Genomic DNA, 22,409 nt, shown 5'->3' with positions numbered 1-22,409 from the left:
GTTAGAGTAGAGAGGCTATTTTACCTGTGTATTTGACACTGGTGCAGCCACTGCTGGAATCCTGTGTCCAGTTCTGGTGCCCACAGTTCAAGAAGGATGTTGATAAATTGGAGAATGTTCAGAGAAGAGCCACCTGAATGATTAAAGGGTTAGACAACATAACTCGCAGGTGAACGAGCCTCTGATAGTGTGGCTGATGTGACAACAAAGTGCAACAAAGCCCGTTGCCAACTCTGTCCACATATCTATTCAGGGGATACCATCATAGGGCCTAATCACATCAGCCACACTATCAGAGGCTCGTTCACCTGCGCATCTACCAATGTGATATATGCCATCATGTGCCAGCAATGCCCCTCTGCCATGTACATTGGCCAAACTGGACAGTCTCTACGTAAAAGAATGAATGGACACAAATCAGACGTCAAGAATTATAACATTCAAAAACCAGTTGGAGAACACTTCAATCTCTCTGGTCACTCGATCACAGACCTAAGAGTGGCTATACTTCAACAAAAAAGCTTCAAAAACAGACTCCAACGAGAGACTGCTGAATTGGAATTAATTTGCAAACTGGATACAATTAACTTAGGCTTGAATAGAGACTGGGAATGGATGAGTCATTACACAAAGTAAAACTATTTCCCCATGTTTCAGAGTAGCAGCCGTGTTAGTCTGTATTCGCAAAAAGAAAAGGAGTACTTGTGGCACCTTAGAGACTAATAAATAATAATAATAAATAATAAATAATATAAATAATAATAATAAATAATAAATTTGTTAGTCTCTAAGGTGCCACAAGTACTCCTTTTCTATTTCCCCATGGTATTTCTCCCCCCCACCCCACCCCCCACTGTTCCTCTGATATTCTTGTTAACTGCTGGAATTAGCCTACCTGCTTGTCACCATGGAAGGTTTTCCTCCTTTCTCCCCCCCCCTGCTGTGGGTGATGGCTTATCTTAAGTGATCACTCTCCTTACAGTGTGTATGATAAACCCATTGTTTCATGTTCTCTGTGTGTGTGTATATAAATCTCTCCTCTGTTTTTTCCACCAAATGCATCCGATGAAGTGAGCTGTAGCTCACGAAAGCTTATGCTCTAATAAATTTGTTAGTCTCTAAGGTGCCACAAGTACTCCTTTTCTTTTTGCTAATATACCCAGGTCTTTCTCCTCCTCTGTAGCTTCCAACTGATGAGCCATTAGCTTATAGCAGAAATTCTTACTAGTTCTTAAGTGCATGACCTACATTTGGTACTGTTAAATTTCATTCCATTTCTGTTACTCCAGTGGTAGATCTGATGACTTTGCCATTGTCCCTTTCATGTGTGCATCATTTTCATGTGCAGTGTTGAGGCTGAGGGATACAATATAGCTGCTATGATCCTGTTTTTCTTTGCTGTCAGTCACAAAGTATAGAAATTAGAGAAAGGGAGGGCCTCTGCTCTAGTTCATCCCCTTGGCCAAAATGCAGTATTATTACCTACATAGTTTAATTTTATCCCTTAGTTTAATTTTATCCTAACCTTACCATCTATAACCCTGGGCAGCCATAAACTCCTTAAAGGAGTCGTACCCATTGTCGATGGTTATGGTAATCTTGGGTTCCAAGTCAGAAATAAATCTTCTGTTGAATAAAACTGGATTTTAATTCTTCAGTGCCTGGTTTGTGTTTATGGTTTGTCTAGTCTTTTTTATAAAAGTCTTTTTGGTAAGTTAGCATGAAAGGGAGGGACTTAATAGCACTGGTATGAGTCAAACCTGTTTGCAGGTGGATGTTGTGCAAACTCCCTATTCATTTTCTGTAGATCATTGAATCATAGAAGATTAGGGTTGGAAGAGACCTAAGGAAGTCATCTAGTCCAACCCCTTGCTCAAAGCTGGACCAACCCCAAATAAATCATCCCAGCCAGGGCTTTGTCAAACTGGGACTTTGACCTCGAAGGATGGAGATTCCACCACCTCCCTAGGGAACACATTCCAGTGCTTCGCCACCCTGCTAGTGAAATGGTGTTTCCTAATATCCAACCTAAACCTCCCCCACTGCAACTTGAGACCATTGCTCCTTGTTCTGTCATCTGCCACCACTGAGAACAGCCAAGTTCCATCCTCTTTAGAACCCCCCTTCAGGTAGTTGAAGGCTGCTATCAAATTCCCCCCCACTTTCTGCAGACTAAATAAGCCCATTTCCCTCATCCTCTCCTCATAAGTCATGTGCCCCAGCCTCGTCATCATTTTCGTTGCCCTCCACGGCTCACTTTTAGTCAGGAATTGAGGCAAAAACTTTGTTCTATTCTACCAAGGTAAGAATTTTGGGAAAGTCAGATGGGAGTTGTTCTGTATGGTAAGTACATCTGTGATGCATGTAGCTCACAGCATGGAAACCTTGCAGTTGGAGGGTGATGGCAAGTTATCTGTGACAATGTCCAAAGAATATAGAGCAGTTTGTGTTTCCTAAGTTGACCAAAAAACCTCAAAGCTGTTGGATATCTGCATTTACGTTTGCCATGAACAGCCATTAGCTATGAAGGTTCTACTTAAAATCTTTTTAATCTTTTTAAAGTGCATCTTGGCTATTATTCTCTTACTTTCTCTGTGAATGTTCTGAATAAACTCCAGATGTTTAGATTAGATTATTATATTAGATCTTGTCATACAGGTAGATGAGACTTTTTATTAGGTCACTTGAAGATGCCTATTCATTGTTTTATGCTGAGCTCCTGCATTACCTAATTCCTTGTTGCCTGTTTATAAGCTCTAGATTTCGGTTTCATTAAAAGAATTAACAAGTAGCAAGATGGACTGAATTCGTAATAACTGAATTTAGGTTTCAGGCTTGCATTTTTCTCCCTGAAGAATTCTCCTCCATCTGACCGCTTTAGATGGGTTTTTGAATTATTATTAGATTATGTTGAGTTATTCCTCCTCTGAGAATATCTCCTCCGCAGATGGTAATTTTCTTGCAGCTTGGACCTACATGAAATTCTTAGATTAGATGTAAATATATTAACCAATCATCCACCGTGTATTAGAGTTTTGCTCATTCAGTTACTTTTGTTAAAGGGTGACTTTTTTTCAGAAAGATTTAATTTATCCAAGTGAACTTTGTCAAAATAATAAAGTTTTAAAGTATAGATTTTTCTGGTGATCCTGTTTCGTTTTATGAGCAACATAAATTAATAACTGCATTATATAAGGACCTAAGAAATGTAATCTGAAATAATTAATTACTTTTTAATTAGGAATATTTTAATTGATCCTTCGTTATTCTGTCTTAATAATGTGGCAAGGCAGTGGGGTTTATAAGTAAATTAGCATGTGCTGAAATTTTACTTGTCACTCTTCTTTCATATTAAGGTTGTGGGATGGGGTGGAGGCTTGCAGTTATAAAGATACTTAATTTTATATTGCTGAATGATTTTTCAGATGAATGCACTGGACACACTTGGTCAAACAGCTTTGCATAGGGCTGCTTTGGCAGGTCACTTGCAAACCTGTCGCCTCCTGCTGAATTACGGCTCTGATCCCTCCATCATCTCCTTACAAGGTTTCACAGCAGCACAGATGGGAAATGAAGCAGTGCAGCAAATTCTAAGTGGTGGGTAGAAATAGACTTCATATTTTAACATTACCTTCTCCCTTTTTTCCCCTCAGTTGTAATGACTTAAACATGATTTCTCTGAGACTGATTCTTTCGGTGTTATATACAGTTTTGTCTTCCCTCTGCTACTGCACCACATGCACAAATGTCTGCAATATACTTTGTGTTTGAATCCTTTTATAAAGATCTGCTCTAGTTCTCCAGTTATTTTATGTAATAAAACACTGCCCAGTAGACATTTAAATGTAACCTGCTATATTGCAAAAAATCAATATTTGTTGAATGACCTAAATAACCCAAGGTGTCATAAATATAAAGGGAAGGGTAAACACCTTTAAAATCCCTTTTGGCCAGAGGAAAAATCCTTTCATCCGTAAAGGGTTAAGAAGCTAGGATAACTTTGCCGGCACCTGACCAAAATGACCAATGAGGAGACAAGATACTTTCAAAGCTGGAGGGGGGAGAAACAAAGGTTCTCTCTGTCTGTGTGTGTGGTTTTTTGCCAGGGACAGAAAAGGAATGGAGTTTTAGAACTTAGTAAGCAATCTAGTTAGATATGCGTTTGATTCTGTTTTGTTTAAATGGCTGATAAATTAAGTTGTGCTGAGTGGAATGTATAGTCCTGTTTTTGTGTCTTTTTGTAACTTAAGGTTTTGCCTAGAGGGATTCTATGTGTTTTGAATCTGATTAACCTGTAAGGTATTTACCATCCTGATTTTACAGAGGTGAAGCTTTTGCTTTTTCATTGTTAAGATCCAAGGGTGTGGGTCTGTGTTCACCTAAGCAAATTGGTGAGGATTTTTTATCAAGCCTTCCCCACGAAAGGGGGTGTAGGGTTTGGGGAGGATTTTGGGGGGAAAGACGTTTCCAAGTGGGCTCTTTCCCTGTTCTATATTTGTTAGACGCTTGGTGGTGGCAGCAATAAAGTCCAAGGGCAAAGGGTAAAATAGTTTGTACCTTGGGGAAGTTTTAACCTAAGCTGGTAAAAATAAGCTTGGCGGGTTTTCATGCAGGTCTCCACATCTGTACCCTAGAGTTCAGAATGGGGAAGGAACCTTGACACAAGGTAATAAGAATGGCAGAGAGCATATTTCTTATTTTAATTTTATTTATTTCTTCTGTCCCAAAGTACACACCTGTGGATTGCTAGCTACAGCTTCCCTCTGCTTGTGATGTAATACCTAATAGAAACTGGACCCTACCTATAAAGATATTTGAGTCCCATTTCTAACATTTTGGGTTTTTCTAAAGCTTTTAATATTGGTGGTGGGAAGACTCAAAATAAGAATACTTTAGTAAGTGTAGGAAGGTATATTTTGCATGTGAGAGTCGAATGCTCTCCAGTTCCACCCCCGTTTAACTGTCTTACAGATGATCTCTCCAGACATTAGCAGTGTCTGTTGTCACCAGAGTACATGCTGGGGCATCATACCTAGTATGAACTATCACTCCAGAGAGCCTCTCTACAGATATGAGAGTATGGTTCCCATTAACTGTATAAATATGCTCGCTGCTTATCTTATCTATAGTCATTTGGGGCATTCAGCACATAATTCTAAAGGATGTGTTTTCTTATATTTGGAAGTTAGTTTTAAAGAGTTCAGAAGTGTTAAAAAAGCACAGATCAACATATTAAAATAAACATTCAGAGGAATTCCTGAAGGGGCACGAAGGTTAGATTGTTTTTTCTAAATTGCACACAGACTATTTTTGGTTTGTATGATAAAAAATTATCCAACAGGAAAAAACTTGTTTTAATATATTGAGCAGAGTAATTTAAATGATGCTTAAACTCCTAATGCCTTTAGAAACACTAAATATTTCTTCTTCTTCTATCTTCTTGAGGTATAAGGCATGAACAGAAAAATATATCAATAGTTGTAAAAGTAATCGAACTCCCACTTCAGATGCTTTATTGTCCAGTAACAATACACTTTCTCTATTCAAAACAACTCAGTGGATGTGATTTATAAAATCATAAAGTTTATATCAAATATAGAACAGCAAACATATGTGAAGAGTATCACTGTTTTCAAGTAGTTCATTAAGCACTTCCATCATTTTATGCATGTGCCTTTTTGCATGCCTGTATATATTACACTGTTGTTGTTTATTATTTATTTTTTTGTACAAATTAAACAACGCTTGGTAATGATTTTTGTATGCCGGGATTTGAAAGGAGCCAGTGAAAGCCAGTAGGAATTGAGCACCTATTTCCCTTAGTCTCCTTTGAAAATTGAAAACTTAAATGATACCGTGGGCTGGGTGTCTTCTAGCCAAAAAAAAAAAAAAAATCTTCTATATGAAGGGGATGCCATTTTAAAAACCAAAACTTGTAAAGTATGGGTACATGAAGGAGATATGTACCTATGTATACATTAGATATGTATATTATCTCTGTGTGTGATTTTATATATGTGTATTAGAGAGAGAGTGAGAAAGAGAAATAAAAATTTAGGGAATAAATAAATGTAATTAATCATGTTTCCCTTACTGTTAAAGAGATTATAGGAATTTAATTTCAGGAAGAGGTAAGGCAAAGCCTTAAAATTAAGCATTTTGAAAAGTAAGCACTTATTTGTCTTTTCTGGGAAAAGTTTAATTTCTTCTTCAAGTGCTTGTTCATGTCCATTCCAATCAGGTATGTGCGCGTGCAGCATCCGTTGGGTCGGCCTGGGCGACCTGCCACCCCCTCCGTTCCTTCTTACCACCAGTGATGGTGGCTGGAACTCTCGCTCAGCATGTTCATTCTTTATCTGGTTGTATATAGTTAGTTCGTTAGTGTTATTAACGTTGTTAGTGTCTTAGTATAGAGTATTCCAGTTCCTGGAACCGTGGTATGTCCCAAGGTTTCAAAACCTATGTGGAGGCCAGAGATGATGTGGCCTTTGAAAGAGCAGTACTCCAATCCGTGGATAGCTCCAACCCCACCTCCTAAATTTGGCTTGGGAGTCACCTGATTGGAATGGACATGAACAAGCACTGGAAGAAGAAAAAGCAATTACTCACTTCCCGTAATTATTGTTCTTCAAGATGTGGTGTTCATGTCCATTCCAATACCCACCCTCCTACCGGAGTAGCCAGCAAGAAGGAACTGAAGGGGTGGTGGGTCACCAGGGCTCTATATTAGATGCCTTGAAGGCACAACTCCAGGGGGTGTCCAGGCTGACCCAACAGATGCTGCTAGGGGAAAAATCTTCCAGCCAACAGGCACACACGCACGCGCACGCCTGATTGGAATGGACGTGAACAACACATCTCGAAGAGCAATAGTTACAAGAAGTGAGTAACCGTTTTTTCGGACATCATGCAACACTCTTTTTCAGCACAGGTGGCAGTATCTTTGCACTTTGGCAAAACTCCCACCTATCTCCCTCCTCCATATACACCCACAAAACCCCCGCAAAGATTGAGGCTGACATGATGCATGCTAGTGTTTTGTGTTGTCCTCAGAACAACAAAGGGTTGTTGAGCATGTTTTGTTCTGTGTTCCAGGTAATCAGATGTCTTCATCCTGTTTTTATATTAAAATCATATAAATATCTCTGCATATTTATATTATATAGGATTCATTTGAAGAAATATTTTTAAATATTCAATTTAGCTTGATGTAAAGACTCTTATTTTGCTCCATTATTGCATTACTGAGATGTATTGGTTAAAATTATGTTGGAGTATGCTTGATTTTTCCCCCCCCACATGTTTTGCAAGCAGGGATATTACACAGCTATGAGATCACAACCGTTCAAAGAGCTTTCTGATGACCCCATGGGTGGGAGGTCTGTCTTTACTTAAACTGGTATTGAGATTTTGATTGACCATGAAATGCAAATTTCTAATGTATGAAAGTTCATAAAATGAGCTGATTAGAAAGTTTTCTAAACTCCTGTTAAAAAATGCTGTTTGTTTATCTTCTCTTAAAGCGTAAGTACCTTTGTTTCTTTGCTCAGTTCAGCTTCTCAAATATTCAAAGACTTTCCTTAATCAAATCTCAGTCTGGTGGAGTTTTTAATTTCCATTTCCAAATTTAATTAGATTGTATTTCTGATTTTTGTGATCCTACCTTCATTTCCCAGTTGAAGTTAATTCCTGGGCTATATTGTGGTGTTAGAGGGCAGAAGGCCAGAGAGCAGATAAGGAAACAGCTGAAGAGCCAAGTCCCAGGTGGTGGTCTGTGACCCTATCAAAGCAGTAAGATACTCTCCATTGCAGCTTCCCTACTTCAAAGCTTTGAGGAGGCTGTGGTCGGGTGAACTCCAGCAGCTGTTGGGAAGAGGAAGGGAAATGGGGTAATAGACTCTCACTAAGATCATGACTGGAGGGAGAGGGCTAGAATCTGAACCTTCTAAAATGAATTCAGTTCATGCCATGATCTGCCCATGGCTGCTGATACTAGCAGTGAGCCTACTGCATCCCCTTCCAGCAGCTTTTGGCACATCATTTACTAATGTCCATGCTGTCAGCTGTCAGTGGTGCTTGCATCCTGGGTAGGCTCAAGAGAAAGACTTAGCATTTCTGGACATACCAGAGGTGCTGATCCCATTCCTAGAGGGTTAAGTTTTCATGAGTTTCCTCTGCCCTTGATCTTCGTGAGCATTACCCCACCTTTGCAAGTGGGTTCCTAGGTTCTGCCTTTTACCTTCCCCCGTAGCTAGCACTGTCCATTTCTCTCTCTCTCACTCTCACACACACTCACTCACGCACACCCCGCATAGAGACAGAGGGGAGGCAGATTAATTTACCTTTCTAGCAGGGTCCAAGAACAGCAGCTGGGATATCTACTGTCTGTGTGCTTTGCAACCTTCTGGCTGCTATATCATCATAGGATGTGTCAGGAAGAGAAAACAGGGTATACAAATGAGAAATACAACCTCAGATTGAACTGGCAAATCAATATACATACACAGCTAGCTGAGAATTCAGATGTCCATTTGTACTAGTTGTGCTCTTCTGCAAACAGCTGATTTCACTAACTGGTTAGAAATAGCAAAGTGAGAATTGTGTACGTTTTAATGATGCCTGTTTGTGTACTTGCAGAAGGTGCTTGTATGGTCTGTTGGGTTAATTTTCTTAATGATCGTTAACGTTTTATACACATTTTTAAAGCTTTCTTTTTGTCCTTCAAGAATTACCTCTGCAGACCCGCTTTCTTGTGGGCATACTCCTTGGCACTGTAAGCTCTGAACGGTCTAGAAATAGTGGCCCCTGGGGCAGTGTGTCTGTGGTTTCAGGGCATATAAGAGATCCCATCCCCAAGTGCTCTGTCCCTTTTGACCTGAAGTAGGAAATAGTCTCAGAATCACCAATTAGGCTACATTACAGAAATAATTATTCCTCAGTTCCTTAAACTGAATGGGGGGTTAAGTAATGTGTCCTCCCACTCTGAAAAATAGTCTCCAGTAAAACGATACGAGAAAAGAGTACAGTTGCCAGAAATGTTTGTGGCACAGATACCACTTTCAACTCATATTTTGTTGTAAAGCTTGAAATACTGAAGAGTTTCCAATTCAGCAGGCAAAAGTGACCAGAGGACAATAAACTTTCCAGGGTCAGCTAGCTCCCACTCCTTTCCATCCAACCTCTTCCTCTCTTCCCAACTGACTGTCTTTCTCACTCAGGTGCCTCAGTCCCGCACAGCTCTCAGTTGGAAGAAGAGGAAGCAACATCTGGTCAAGATGGGTGAGGGAGGGGTACAGTTTATGGCTGGGTTTGGAGCTAATGCCTGTAATTTTTAACTATCAATTAAAAATTAGGAAAGAGATATTTAAAATGCATCTTTTTTATTACCTCCCCATTCCCATTGACTTTTTTTTAAACCAACTCCATAAACGGAGATAGAGATATTGTTTTTCAATTTGGTAGTTGGTGCTGTTGTGACACTTGGGCCTACAAATTTACCCAGATTGTGAGCTTAACTGTAAAAAGTATGTAACAATTCATAACATGTTACGATAACCAAAAATAGCAAATGTTGAAGGGCACAGTACTAAAGGAATGCAAAATAACTGTTAGTCTAAACAAAATATCTAAGTCACTATAATTCAAAAAATGTGTTTTGCTACCCCTCACTTTTTGGGTCCTTAAAAGAACGAAATTTTGTGGGGAGAGTACAAAAGAGTTTTTAAAAAGCACACTTGAAAGAACAGACAGAGGCTACTGAAACAAGCTTCACCATCATGGCTGCCACTTCCTCTATTTCTTGGGAGCCCGGGTCTTCTTTATCCTGATCTTCAGAAATGTCCTGACCAGACCAGGCCAGGGAGAGAGAGAGGGGGAGCCAGTTTACAACCCAGATACCTGGGATGAAAGAACTTTAACAGCAGCAACAATAGAAACAGCTCGAGCCCATGTCAACTAACATCTTCTCTTTTTTCAAAAAATGAACAGTTATTACCATCTTTAATACCATCTAAGAGACTGTCAAACAAGGAGTTTTTTCTTTCTAAAATTCTCTCCAACTAAAGATATAGAAAACAAAAAATGTTAAAACGAGAGCCTTATTTAATACTTTACGTTTCAAAGGTTTTAACTGTTTCTCCTTTTCTAGATCCTTAATTAATAAAAGGTTAAAAAGATTTTTAATAGTATATTTGCCATGGTGCTAAGCAGGCTGAGGTCTCTCTACACCAAACCCCAGACCTTGTTTAAACTGTTTAATATTAGGCAGTAACTGAGTTACGTTAACACCTCTGGCCCATTTATTCCTTCTAAATTAATATAACTGTGTACAATTGTTACATCATCAAGAAATCCCACCGGGCCAATCAGAGTGCACCCTGGACAATGATTGCCCAAAACCAGATTCTAGAGTCCAGCTCCCTCTCCCTTTGCTGTGTTGGCTCTCCAGTACTACTAGGAGTGAAAAACTGTATAGTCCTATTCCAATCTCTAAAGTCAGCAACTCTGCACCTTATTGCCTAAGTGATTTTTGAAAATGGAACTTAAGCACTTTAAAAAAAAATTGTGCCTGTAGTCTCTGGTCAATTTAGAAAATGTGTGAGGCTGAATTTGTCAGTATTATGGCATCTTAGGTATTTTGGTGTAGGGCTATATAATTATCAAAGTTTCTTTTCTTTTCTGTAGAAAGTACACCTGTACGCACTTCTGATGTGGATTATCGACTGTTAGAAGCGTCCAAAGCAGGAGATTTGGAAACTGTGAAGGTAGGTTTGTCTAGGTGATACTTATAGGATGGAAAGTATTACTGAGCAAGACCTTCTCTGCTAGGAGAAGGTGGAATGACCTAAAAATCAAAAGGGAATCCTACAAAAAAGTGAAAAAATGGACAGATCTCTAAGGAGGAATACAAAAGAATGGCATAAGCATGAAGGGACAAAATCAGAAAGGCTAAGGCAAAAAATGAGTTACACCTGGCAAGGGACATAAAAGGCAATAAGAAGTTTGTTAAATACATTAGGAGCAAGAGAAAGATAAAGGAAAGCGTAGGTCCTCTACTTCGTGGAGAAGGAGAACTAATAATTGATGACATCAAGAAGGCTGAGGGGTTTAATGCCTGTTTTGCCTCAGGGTTCACTAAAAAGGTTAATGGTGACCAGATAGTCAACACAATTAAAATTAACAATAAGGGGGAAGAAACGGCAGCCAAAAATGGGGAAAGAACAGGTTAAGGAATATTTAGATATATTCAAGTCTACAAGGCCTGATGAAATTTTTTCTAGGGTTCTTAAGGGACTAGCTGAAGCAACCGTGGAACCATTAGCAATTATCTGTGAGAGCTCTTGGAGGATGGAAGAAAGGTTCTATTGTTTACCCATCTTCAAAAAGGGGAACAAAGAGGAGCTGGGGAATTATAAATCAGTCAGTCTTACTTTGATACCTGGAAAAATACTGGAACATTTGTAAAAAGAAAAGGAGTACTTGTGGCACCTTAGAGACTAACAAATTTATTAGAACATAAGCTTTCGTGAGCTACAGCAAGCTCTAATAAATTTGTTAGTCGCTAAGGTGCCACAAGTACTCCTTTTCTTTTTACGGATACAGACTAACACGGCTGCTAGTCCTGAAACTTGTCATGGAACATTTGTGAACACCTAGAGGATAATTGGATTATAAGAAATAGCCAGCATGGATTTGTCAAGAACAAATCTTGCCAAAACAACCTAATTTCCTTCTTTGACTGGTAACCGGTCTAGTAAATGGGGGGTGGGGGGAGCAATAGATGGGATATATATCTTGATTTTAGTAAGGCTTTTGACTCGGACCATTTGAAATTTTTATAAGCAAATTAGGGAAATGCGGTTTAGATGAAATTACTATAAAGTGGGTGCAAAACTGGTTGAATGACTGTATTCAAAGAGTAGTTATCAATTCTTTGCTTTCCAACTGGGAGGATGTATATAGTGGGGTCCAGCAGGGATCAGTCCTGGGTCTGGTATTATTCAATATTTTCATTAATGACTTGGATAGTGGAGTAGAGAGTACGCTTACAAAATCTGCAGATGACATGAAGCTGAGTTGTGAGCATTTTGGAGAATAGGATTATAATTCAAAATGACTTTAACAATTGGCTAATTCATCTGAATTCAGTAAGATGAAATTCAATAAAGATAAGTTCTTTGCAGTACTTCATGTAGGAAGAAAAAATGAAATGCACAACTAGAAAATGGGGAATAACTGGCTAGGTGGTAGTATTCCTAAAAAGGATCTGTGATCTACAAACTGAACACGAGTCATCAGTCTGGTGCACCGGAAGTAATTGTCCCACTCTGCTCAGCACTGTTCAGGCCTCAACTGAAGTACTGTTCACTTCAGGAAAGATGTGGACCAGTTGGAGAGAATCCAGAGGAGAGCAACAACAACGACCAAAGGGTTAGAAAACCTGACCTAGGAGGAAAAGTTTAAAAAAAAAAAAAAGAGGGAAGCTGTCTTGAGAAAAGAATCTTAATTCTTAAGATTAATGTTAATGTTAAAGGCTGTGTTAATGGCTGTTACAAAGAGGACTGGGATCAGTAGTTCTCTATGCCCACTGAAGGTAGAACAAGAAGTAATGGGCTTAATCTGCAGCGAGAGAGATTTAGGTTAGATATTAGGAAATATTTCTAACTATAAGGATAATGAAGCTCTGCAATAGGCTCCCAAGAGAGCTTGTAGAATCCCCATCATTAGAGATTTTTAAGAATAGGTTGGACAAACACCTGTCAGGGATAGTGTAGGAATGCTGGCTTCTATCTCAGCTCAGGGGGCTGGACTGGATGACTTCTCAAGGTCCCTTCCAGCCCTACATTTCAATGATTCTGTGATCTTGGTTCTGTCACTGCTTTCTTTTAAATGTTCAGAAATGTTGTTTTTCCTTGTTCCTGTAGAATGACCCCACTCTCCTATGCTTGGGCGCTTGTGCACATGAGAGTTCAGGCACACGCTCAATAATGTGATCATAATGTGGTGTTTTCCCTACCTAACCACTGTTTCTTCCATTAAGTATGGAATACAAAGCATCCGTGAGCAGGTATTCATTAATGCCAGTGCCTGTAAATGTGGTGACAGTACATAATTTGTTTTATTTAAAAGAACAGCCACAAAAGTCAGAACTGGCACATGGCACGTACCATAATTATGGTTTAAATAGAATTTCTCTCTTCAGTGTTCTCCACTAATCCAGACATTTGGAATTGTAGTTCCTCCCAGCCATCTGATGAAGACAAAGCACACATGCTTTTGAGAATGTCGCATATAAGGGTCCAGATATCCCTTAGCCATTAGTAGATTGAGCACACTGTGTCCCCCTAGCAGGCTGCCAGAGGAGAGAGAGAAAAGTAGGTCCTTGAGACCTAAAGGAAGCCGCATGGCACACTTTGGTCTGTGGCTGCCATAGCAGCACATATGAGGCACTGAAAGGCAGTGAGCCGTAGCCCCTCGTGCAGGGCTGATGAGAAGAGGAGACAATTATACTGGGGCCCCAAGCTCGGGGGCCCTAAAATGTCTTTAACAAGGGTGAAATGGGAGTGAAATTGGAGGGGAGGGGTCCCAGAGAACATGATGAACAGGGGCCCCGAATTTTTCTCAATAGGCTTGCCCATGTGTAACGGAAACCCCCACACCTTTACTAGCATATCCAGACCTTATCAAGAGAATGAGGCCCCAGTCTAGGGCTGGGCTCCAGTTCTGCTAGAATTGCCAGACCCTCCTCCTGCATGAAGTGCCACGGCAGCGCGGGCTTGAGAGGGGTGAGCAGGGCCAAGTGTCCCCTCAGAAAGCCCTGTAAAGGTAGGAAGCCCCACACCAACACTTGGCCTCTTTTGGGCAGGAAGGGATTCAGGAGCCCCACAACAGGATGACTGCTCCTTGGACCCCAGCATCTGCAGCTCCCAGGATAAAGAAAAGGAGTAGAAAACGGACAGATCCAACTCTGCCCCTTCCTTGGGCAGGCGCAGCACTTGCCTTGAGGAGGGACACTGGTCCTAGGAAAGCCCCCTGTAGCTTTCATAGTCCATGTCTTGGTTTGGGCCACAAATTGAACCGTCTTGGACCCTGAGCACCTTCCTCCATACCCATGCCAGCTGATGAGCAGGTCTAGCACCAATCTTCTTCCTGCAGAAGATTTGCTCTCCACCATGGAGCAGGGAGTGTACCAGCAGCTGCAGCCCCGGGAATCAGCTTCCCATACGCACACCATTGCCAACCAGACTGGGGGCAGAGAGGAGAAGCTGCTCTAGCTGTTCTTAACAGCACTTTAATCCTCATAGGAAATGCGGAATGGGAGCATCTTGCTGGTGTTTAGCTCTGCCTGCAGATGCTCACCAAACAACGTCAGATCAGAATTCCAGCTCCCACAGGGGCAGGTAGGAGATTAAGGACAAAGAGCAGCTACCATTCTGGGTTACCCCTGAGAGGGAAAAGGGATGAACTAAGGAAAGAAAGCAATGTGCTCTTCCTTCTCCATGCCCCCAACTGACTATGCCCAGCTTGGCTCCACGTGAGCGGAGACACTGAAGAAGAGAAAACTCTAGAGCTGTCACTTGGAGCAAGACCATACCTCCAGCTTCCTCCTCCTATTCCTCCCGGTAGGGCTCCCCTGCTGTTCAGTCGGGACATCACGAATATTTGGGGCTTTGCCTTCTGGTCTTTAAAGAGCAAGCCAGGATAGAGACAACAGGAAGAGTGCAGCCCCCATCCATTCCATTGCAGAGAAGAAATAGCTGAGTCCTGGTCACAGAATACTACTCAAGATGTCAGTCCAGTCAGACAACGCTCAAGTCTGCAAGGCCTAGCTGAGGAGGAGGTCAAGCAGTGAGAAATAGGCTTCCCCAATCTTGAGAAGGCTGAACCCCTTACAGAGGGGATCAGCCAGTAGCGTAGCTGGGGGGGAACGGGGCAGCGGCCGCTCTCCCACCAAGCAGAAGTGGCGCCTTTTTAATTTTTTGGTGCCTTTTTAATTTTTACTCGCGCGGCCGGTCAGGTGGTGCTCCGGGTCTTCAGCGGCACCCGCTTGTATTTGGGTCTTTGGCGTCAGGTCCTTCACTCGCTCTGGGTCTTCGGCGGCATTTTGGCAGCGGGAGGTCCAAGTGAAGGACCTGACGCCGAACTGCCGCCGAAGACCCGGAGCGCCGCTGAGTGAGTACCAAGGGGTGGTGCCTTTTTTAATCTCTGCTCCCCCTGTTTTCTCCACCTGGCTATGCCACTGGGACCAGCCAACATGTTAGAGGTTGGCATGTACTTAGGAGGTATTTGCTGGGGCTAGGGAACTCTTATCCTCCTCTTACAGGGCTCTACCTCCATGTTGGAGCAGAGACTAGGGCACCCTAGACAGAAAACCAGCCCAATAAGACTCTTTGACCTCTGGGTATCGGCCATGGAGGTGATCCTTTAGAGCCTGAGGGATGGATGCTGCCATGTCAGAGGTGGAAAGAGAACAGCAATCCCTCTGGAAAGAGAAGTAGCTCTCAAAGATCTTCTTGACAAATGAGATATGCCTGACAAGGTCCTTCGTGATTACTATAGCTTCAGTACATGCAACATGCACCTCCCATGGGGCAGTGAGGTGCCTACTGAAGCTTGGAAGATTTCCAGAGGCCAAAAATGAGAGCTCTGAGCAGGCCAACACTCTCCCAGTTATGCACTCGAATATGTTGTCCGTGTATTACACCATACAGGATATAATCCTATCAAAGGGAGCCTTAACAGAGACCCCTGCAGCTAAAACAGTGGATAGCATATTCTACCTCCAATACCAGGCTAGAAGCCGAACCCTTTTTCAAGGCAGGCTTTTTTCAGGAAGAAGTTGGAGAAGATCCACTAACTCTTAGCGTCTTCAGAGAACTGAGGTCCAAGAGATTCCCAGAAGGTCCCCAGAATTTCAGATCAATAGGCGCATATCCAGGGAGACGAGGACCTAATAGCCAATCCAATAAAAAAAAGACAGACTAACAAAAGGATTAGCTTTTTATGTTACCAAAGAAGAGGTAACAGACTGCAGGGAACCCTTTCAGGCTTTAAATCATTTGTCTGACGGTACAAGGGCCTGAGCGCAGAGTCCCAACATCACAGGAAGGCTGAGGGATTTCTTCCACATATGGGTCCCACCATGGGTCAAGGACATGATAATAGACCAGTATGCCTAGTTAAGGGCAATGTGAGATGATCCAGGGACGTTGTCGTTCTGTTGCCCTGTAGCCATGTCAGTTACAGATACAGGCCAATCCGCTGGTCTGAGGAGAAGAGGGGGACACAAGGATCTACTTAATTGTCTCCAAAATAGTGGGGGAGTCTGTGTCCCGTTTTGGACTTGAAAAGAGTCACCTCCTTCCTCGGGATTCAGGATGGAGTCACTAATGCCTATCATTCAAACTGAACCATCTCCAGGATACGCCAATCCTTGAGTCTCACCAGAAGTATTTTAAATGCATGGAAACAGGAGCAAATCGAACACATATCCTTGAAACCTCCCCACCCCCCACTGTTCCTCAGACATTCTTGTCAACTGCTGGAAATGGCCCACCTTGATTATCACTACAAAAGGTTTCCTCTCCCTCCCGTTCTCCTGCTGGTAATAGCTCACCTTAAGTGATCACTCTCATTACAGTGTGTATGGTACCACCCATTGTTTCATGTTCTCTATGTATATAAATCTCCCCACTGTATTTTCCACTGAATGCATCCGATGAAGTGAGCTGTAGCTCACAAAAGCTTATGCTCAAATAAATTTGTTAGTCTCTAAGGTGCCACAAGTACTGCTTTTCTTTTGTGAATACAGACTAACACGGCTGCTACTCTGAAACCTGGAAATACTCTGGACCTTGGATTTATTGTACATTTAACCCCTTTTCCCATCCATAATAGTCAGGGTACTACAGAAGTTTGCCAGATCTAGGGGAGCCTTTTGTAGCTCCAGTAGGCTGGAGGGGGCATAGCTCAGTGGTTTGAGCATTGGCCTGCTAAAACCGAGAGTTGTGAGTTTAATCCTTGAGAGGGGCCATTTAGGGATATGGGGCAAAAATTGGAAATTGATCCTGCTTTGAGCAGGGGATTGGACTAGATGACCTCCTGAGGTCCCTTCCAGCCCAGATATTCTATGACTTAGATTCTATGATCTAAGAAGGCAATGGTGAATTGGTGAAGATGTCTGTGTTCCCACCCTCTCTCCAGCTCTTGTTAATTCTATGGCCAGGGATAGTGTCCAGTACTTCATGAAGGCCCAGCACAGTTTGCAATCTCAGTTGAGGCCACAGTGCTAATCATCCTGGATATCTTGCAAGCTTCTGTAACTTTGAGCCTGAGAGTCAGGTACATTCGAGTTCAGGCAGTGATAGTCAGTGTTCAAAGGCTCAGTTGGTATAGTCTCAGTTGGCTATCACTCCAAAGTTTCCAGGTTTCTGAGGGCAGTGGATAAACTGAGATTGGTAGTTCATTATCCGAAGCCTGCATGGGGCTTGAATCTGGTGTTGAGTGTTTCCATGGCTCTCCCTTTGGATCATCTGAGAAGTATTTCTCTGCGACTACTATCCTTAAATCCTGTTAATAATAGCATTATGTTCAGCAAGAAGATAAGGGAGCATAATCCCTTTCCTGCAAACAGTTGTATATAATTTTTCTAGGACAAAGTCATGCTAAAGACTTGGCCAGAACTCAGGCCCAAGACATTGTCTGTCTTTCACCTAAACAGAGAATGTGCCCTACCTATATTTGGCCTCAATCCTGAGATGGCTACATTGCTTGACCCCTGCAGATTTGTGTGGATGGGACAACAGAGTTCAGGCAGACTCAGAGCTTTTCATCATGAACCAGGGTTTAAATGTCAATTGCTATTCAGATCTGCTATCTCTGGATGCATCAGAGAGACTATATGGCAGAAAAGAAAGTACACCTATAAAGTTCATCCTATCTGACAAGGATTTGCAAGGTTACTTCCCACATCTTTGTCAAATTTCATGGAATAAGCATGCAGATGTGCCCTTTTTCAAAAGGTGCTGCAGGCAGTCTTCTAATGATGATCGTCTAATGATGATAAAATGATTAACTTCATTGGGGAGGTCTGAAGCATCTTCACTGCTGTAAAAAAGAGAAGGGGAAGGTTTCCTTGCCTGTTTTCTTTTTTGAGCTCTTTTGTACCAGTTCCTATAAAATGCTGGTGCCTGTCTCATGTCTGAGAATGTGAATGCAGAGTCCCTGATATGGTCCAATTGCTGCTGTTACTACAGTTATTTAATGGTTTTTGAATAGCATCAGCCTAAATTTTTCTTTAATACCGCTTTCGAAATATTCAACTGAAGGCTGAGCGATGACAGACCTTGATAGCTGTGTGTATGGCATCCTCAAAAGTCTCGATGTTATCCTTTAAATGATGGTGCACATATACATTGCATTATACTTGTATGCTCCCAATGCACTCAAGTTGGAGATTTTTGCCAGCAGTATCACTACACGACACATGTTCCCCTGCTCTCCTTGTGCTCTCAAGCAAGAACATAAAAGGGGCCTCCTGCTGCCCTCCTGTCAGGTCCATCTCACTGCCTGTGGCAAGAGTTGGAGCTCCCTAAAGCCTTAGCTTTGGTCAGCCAGCTTTAGAAAACTTTGTCCATAGTTACACTGTAAGTGTATTTTAGTGTGTAGCATATATTAAAGTACAGAATAGTGTAGTATAGTTATGTAGATACAGTTCTATTGGTATATGGAGGATTTACTATGACAAAATCCCCAGGTTTTAGATAGGTTTCAGAGTAGCAGCCGTGTTAGTCTGTATTCGCAAAAAGAAAAGGAGTACTTGTGGCACCTTAGAGACTAACAAATTTATTAGAGCATAAGCTTTCGTGAGCTACAGCTCACTTCATCGGATGCATTGGATCCAGGTTTTAGATAGTGTGCCACTTGCAGGGCCGTTATCCCTTTCACAGATGTGCACAAGAGTTGTCTGATTTGTTTGAATGAGGGACATGTGAGGGTCAAATGCTTTATTTGTACCTCCTTTCCCACCTGAACTAAGAAGCAGAGAGAGACTGTTGCTTGCAGGTTCACCTCACGAAAGGAGGCAATGTGACCTGTGTCTGAGCCATCTCTCAGTTGTGATCCTGGGGCCTCTGGATTGACTCAGAGTGCTCCAGCTTCTTCTGAGTCCAAAGATAAGTCTGGAAGCAAACATCATGCTTCCCCATTTCTGTCTGGGTCAAAGAGTTCTAAATGTTCATTATCTCTCAAGATCTCTAAATTTAGGTCTTCTCCCAGAAGTGCATCTAGTAAGTCCTCCAGCACCCCGTGGAAAAGGGGAGCATAGAGTGTGTGGCACAGCCTGAGGGCTGTGTTCTGAAGAGGATGCTGTGATCCTTGGAGTGACATGGGTCCAGGAGCAGAAGTGATGGTGGGTGAGATATCACCAACAGTCAACGTACCGACCTGTGGAGCTGATCCGCAAAACAACCAGTAGGAGGCGCTAGCGTGGTGGGTCCCACCCCATCACAGGGTCTAAGTTATTTTCTGAAAAAAGAGATACCATGCACATGGTTCAGTGGTAACAGCCAACACATCTGTTGTTTGGACATTCAAATTTTCCCTTTCCTGGACAATTGGCCAATGCAGGCAGCAACATTACATGAGTGTTATCATCATCATCATCGCTTGTCTCAGAGAATCTTTCACAGGATTTCTGACTGTATCAGACTCTGCTACCAGCTTACTAAAGTCTCTCCTCGATTGAGAATAACAGCTCACTCCACCAGAGCTCAGCTTTCCTGAGCAATGTTCCAATAGTTGATGTATGCAAGACAGCAACATGGTTGTCTGTACCTCTTCTACTCATTATGCCATTGCACAAGCTCTCTCTATGATGCCAGCTTTGGCAAGTCAGTGCTACAGTCTGCATTTTGGTGATCCAAAGTCCCTCCACCTGAAAAGGAACTGCTGATGAGTCACCTACATTGGAATGTATATGAGCACAGTCAATTGAAGGAAAAAAGAAACAGTTACTTACCTTATAACAACTGTTCTTCAAGACATGTTGTGCACATACACATTCCACAACCCTCCCACCTTTCCTGATGCTTCGGTCATTGCTTATAGTGGTGTTAAGGAGTGGAGAGGGAGGTGGTGGACATGCCTCTTGTATGCCTTCACCTGGGAGCAAGAGGAGAACACCCATATTGCTGGCAAAAGTCTCTGACTCGAGTGCACTGGGCACACATACACCTACAGTGAATGTGTAGGTACACAACACTTCTCTAAGAACAACAGTTACTGTAAGGTAAGTAACCATTTTTTTCTGTCTCTGTCTGTTGATTGGAGTAACTATAACCCCCAAGTGTCTCGACTGGTACGGAAGATCTCAAAAAAAGAACATTAACAGGTAAAGAAAATTTCCCCTTACATTACAGCTGCCCCTCTATCTCACCTTCTCCCATACACCCTCAGCATATCGTAGCTTTGGCAAACATAAGTGTGGTTGAAATATTGCACTGTTGGTTTCAGACACAAGGTATCGTAGAAAAACCGAGCAAAATTGGTTTGGCCTTGTATGTTGTCTGGTTTGGGTATATGTGTTACACATACATACAAACACTTCCCACGCTGTGTGTTCCAATCAAAAATGTTGTGTGAACCAACTCAACAGCTGAACTGACTTTATTCAAGCTTGATTTGTTCTGTATATTGCTCTGAGATCTATAGAACAAACAAAGTCTGAAAAAAATGGGTTCATTGGTTCTTAAGTTAAAAGTTGAAAGGTTTTTTCATGTGTGTAGAATTTGTGGCAGGGAAGAGTCAGTTCAGCCTAAGGCTTATAACGTTGGAGTTGAATATGCACAATAGACTTTACCAGTAGAATTTGTGCTACAGAGGTTACCAGATAGAAGTCTCAGTCACAGTACTGTGGGGGTTTCCCTATGCTTTCGAATAGCCTAGAACATAGTGTGGTTATAGTTGGTAAATGTTTACTCTTTAAGGGTGACTACTGTAGATTTAAGGCAGGTTTGGATGTTAGGGCCACTGTGAATTCTTTTAGCTTGATCTAAACTTGCAAGAGTTTTTTAAAGCCTACCAGATCTTACAAAGACTTCACCATTTCCCAGACTACCTTGTGTCTGAAGACAGAGGGGTAATGGTGCCTCCCCCTTCAAAGCAAGCGACCTAGACAAAGGAGCACATGGCTAAGATAAGAGTTCTTACCTCTGCCACTAAGTGGCCTTAACTTTTCATTTTTATGTAGCACTTTAAAAGTATTGTTAGCTAGATCTCACAACATTCTGTAAGAAAATAGCATCTTATCAGATGGGCTAATAGATGGATTAATGAAAGTAGAAAGGTTGTGATTTCTTCAAGGTTATACAGCAAGTTGGTATAAGAGCCAGGATTAGAGCGTAGCTCTCCTGACTCCCCATTCCACTAAATGCTAGCGTTTAATCCACTAGACCACAGACCTCCCTAAACAAGCCACTAATGTGTCTTTGATTCCCCATCTGCAAAATGGGGATAATACCTGCTTGCTTCATCTATTGATCCAACTAGGCTGGGATTCTGTTTACCAGTATTCTAACTTGTGGATTTGGAGAGGTGAACTCAAAATATACTGCCTTAAAATAGGGGGGAAGTTGTCAAATTGAAGCCGTGAATAGTTAGGAAGTGCCCAAGTTCAAGTTTATGAAATGTCCCACTATCAGAAAAGAATACTTTTTTCTTTTCAAACTTTAATTAAGGGGGAAGAAATGAGTTGAAAACATAAACAAGTTTCTAACTGTGACCAAGTTCTGTAGTAAACGTTTTGTTTCCTCTTTGATCTCAACAGCAGCTTTGCAGTCCTCAGAATGTGAATTGCAGAGATTTGGAGGGACGTCATTCAACCCCGCTGCACTTTGCTGCAGGTTATAACCGTGTATCTGTAGTAGAGTATCTGCTGCACCATGGGGCAGATGTGCACGCCAAAGACAAAGGGTAACTTTTCAGTATTGTTTCTTATTAACCAGTGCTCCTCACATTCATTGTGGGAGAGAGTTAATAGTCTTCTCAGTAATGTTTAGCTTTCTGATGGTACTGATGGTAATATCAAAATATTAAACGATAGTATAGTTGGGATAACTTTACTTCTTTAATCTCTGCAGCTTTTTTCTCCTCTGTTCTATTTTGTTTTTGTTCTTTCTGCTTAATAACAGTTTATCAAATATTTTGGAAGGTGTAAAATTAGCTTTTTACTTATGATGTGAAATAGGCAGGGTGAACACTACATTTTTCTCCTTCATATATGGTTTATATTAATACAGAAAGTTAACTTTTAAAAAGTTAACTATTGTTCTCTCTTACTATTACGAAATGTTTTCCCCCTTTTAAATCAAACTATCAGGAAAGGCTAGAAATACTATACAACCTCTTTATTA

General features: G+C 41.6%; 1 protein-coding gene across 1 annotated transcript in view; it reads left to right on the top strand.

The window, feature by feature from the left end:
- The window catches only part of TNKS (tankyrase), a 267,604-nt gene that overhangs the window by 200,581 nt on the left and 44,614 nt on the right, over positions 1-22,409 (top strand). The window contains exons 12-14 of the mRNA XM_038398855.2: positions 3,426-3,597; positions 10,684-10,763; positions 21,824-21,969. Coding sequence (XP_038254783.1) covers positions 3,426-3,597; positions 10,684-10,763; positions 21,824-21,969 — 398 coding nt within the window. The remainder of the gene's footprint in view (positions 1-3,425; positions 3,598-10,683; positions 10,764-21,823; positions 21,970-22,409) is intronic.

The sequence above is a fragment of the Dermochelys coriacea genome, chromosome 4, assembly GCF_009764565.3.
Source record: "Dermochelys coriacea isolate rDerCor1 chromosome 4, rDerCor1.pri.v4, whole genome shotgun sequence".
Classification (NCBI taxonomy): domain Eukaryota; kingdom Metazoa; phylum Chordata; order Testudines; family Dermochelyidae; genus Dermochelys; species Dermochelys coriacea.
The sequence above is the reverse complement of the archived record's forward strand: the minus strand, read 5'-3'. Positions and strand labels throughout refer to the sequence as shown.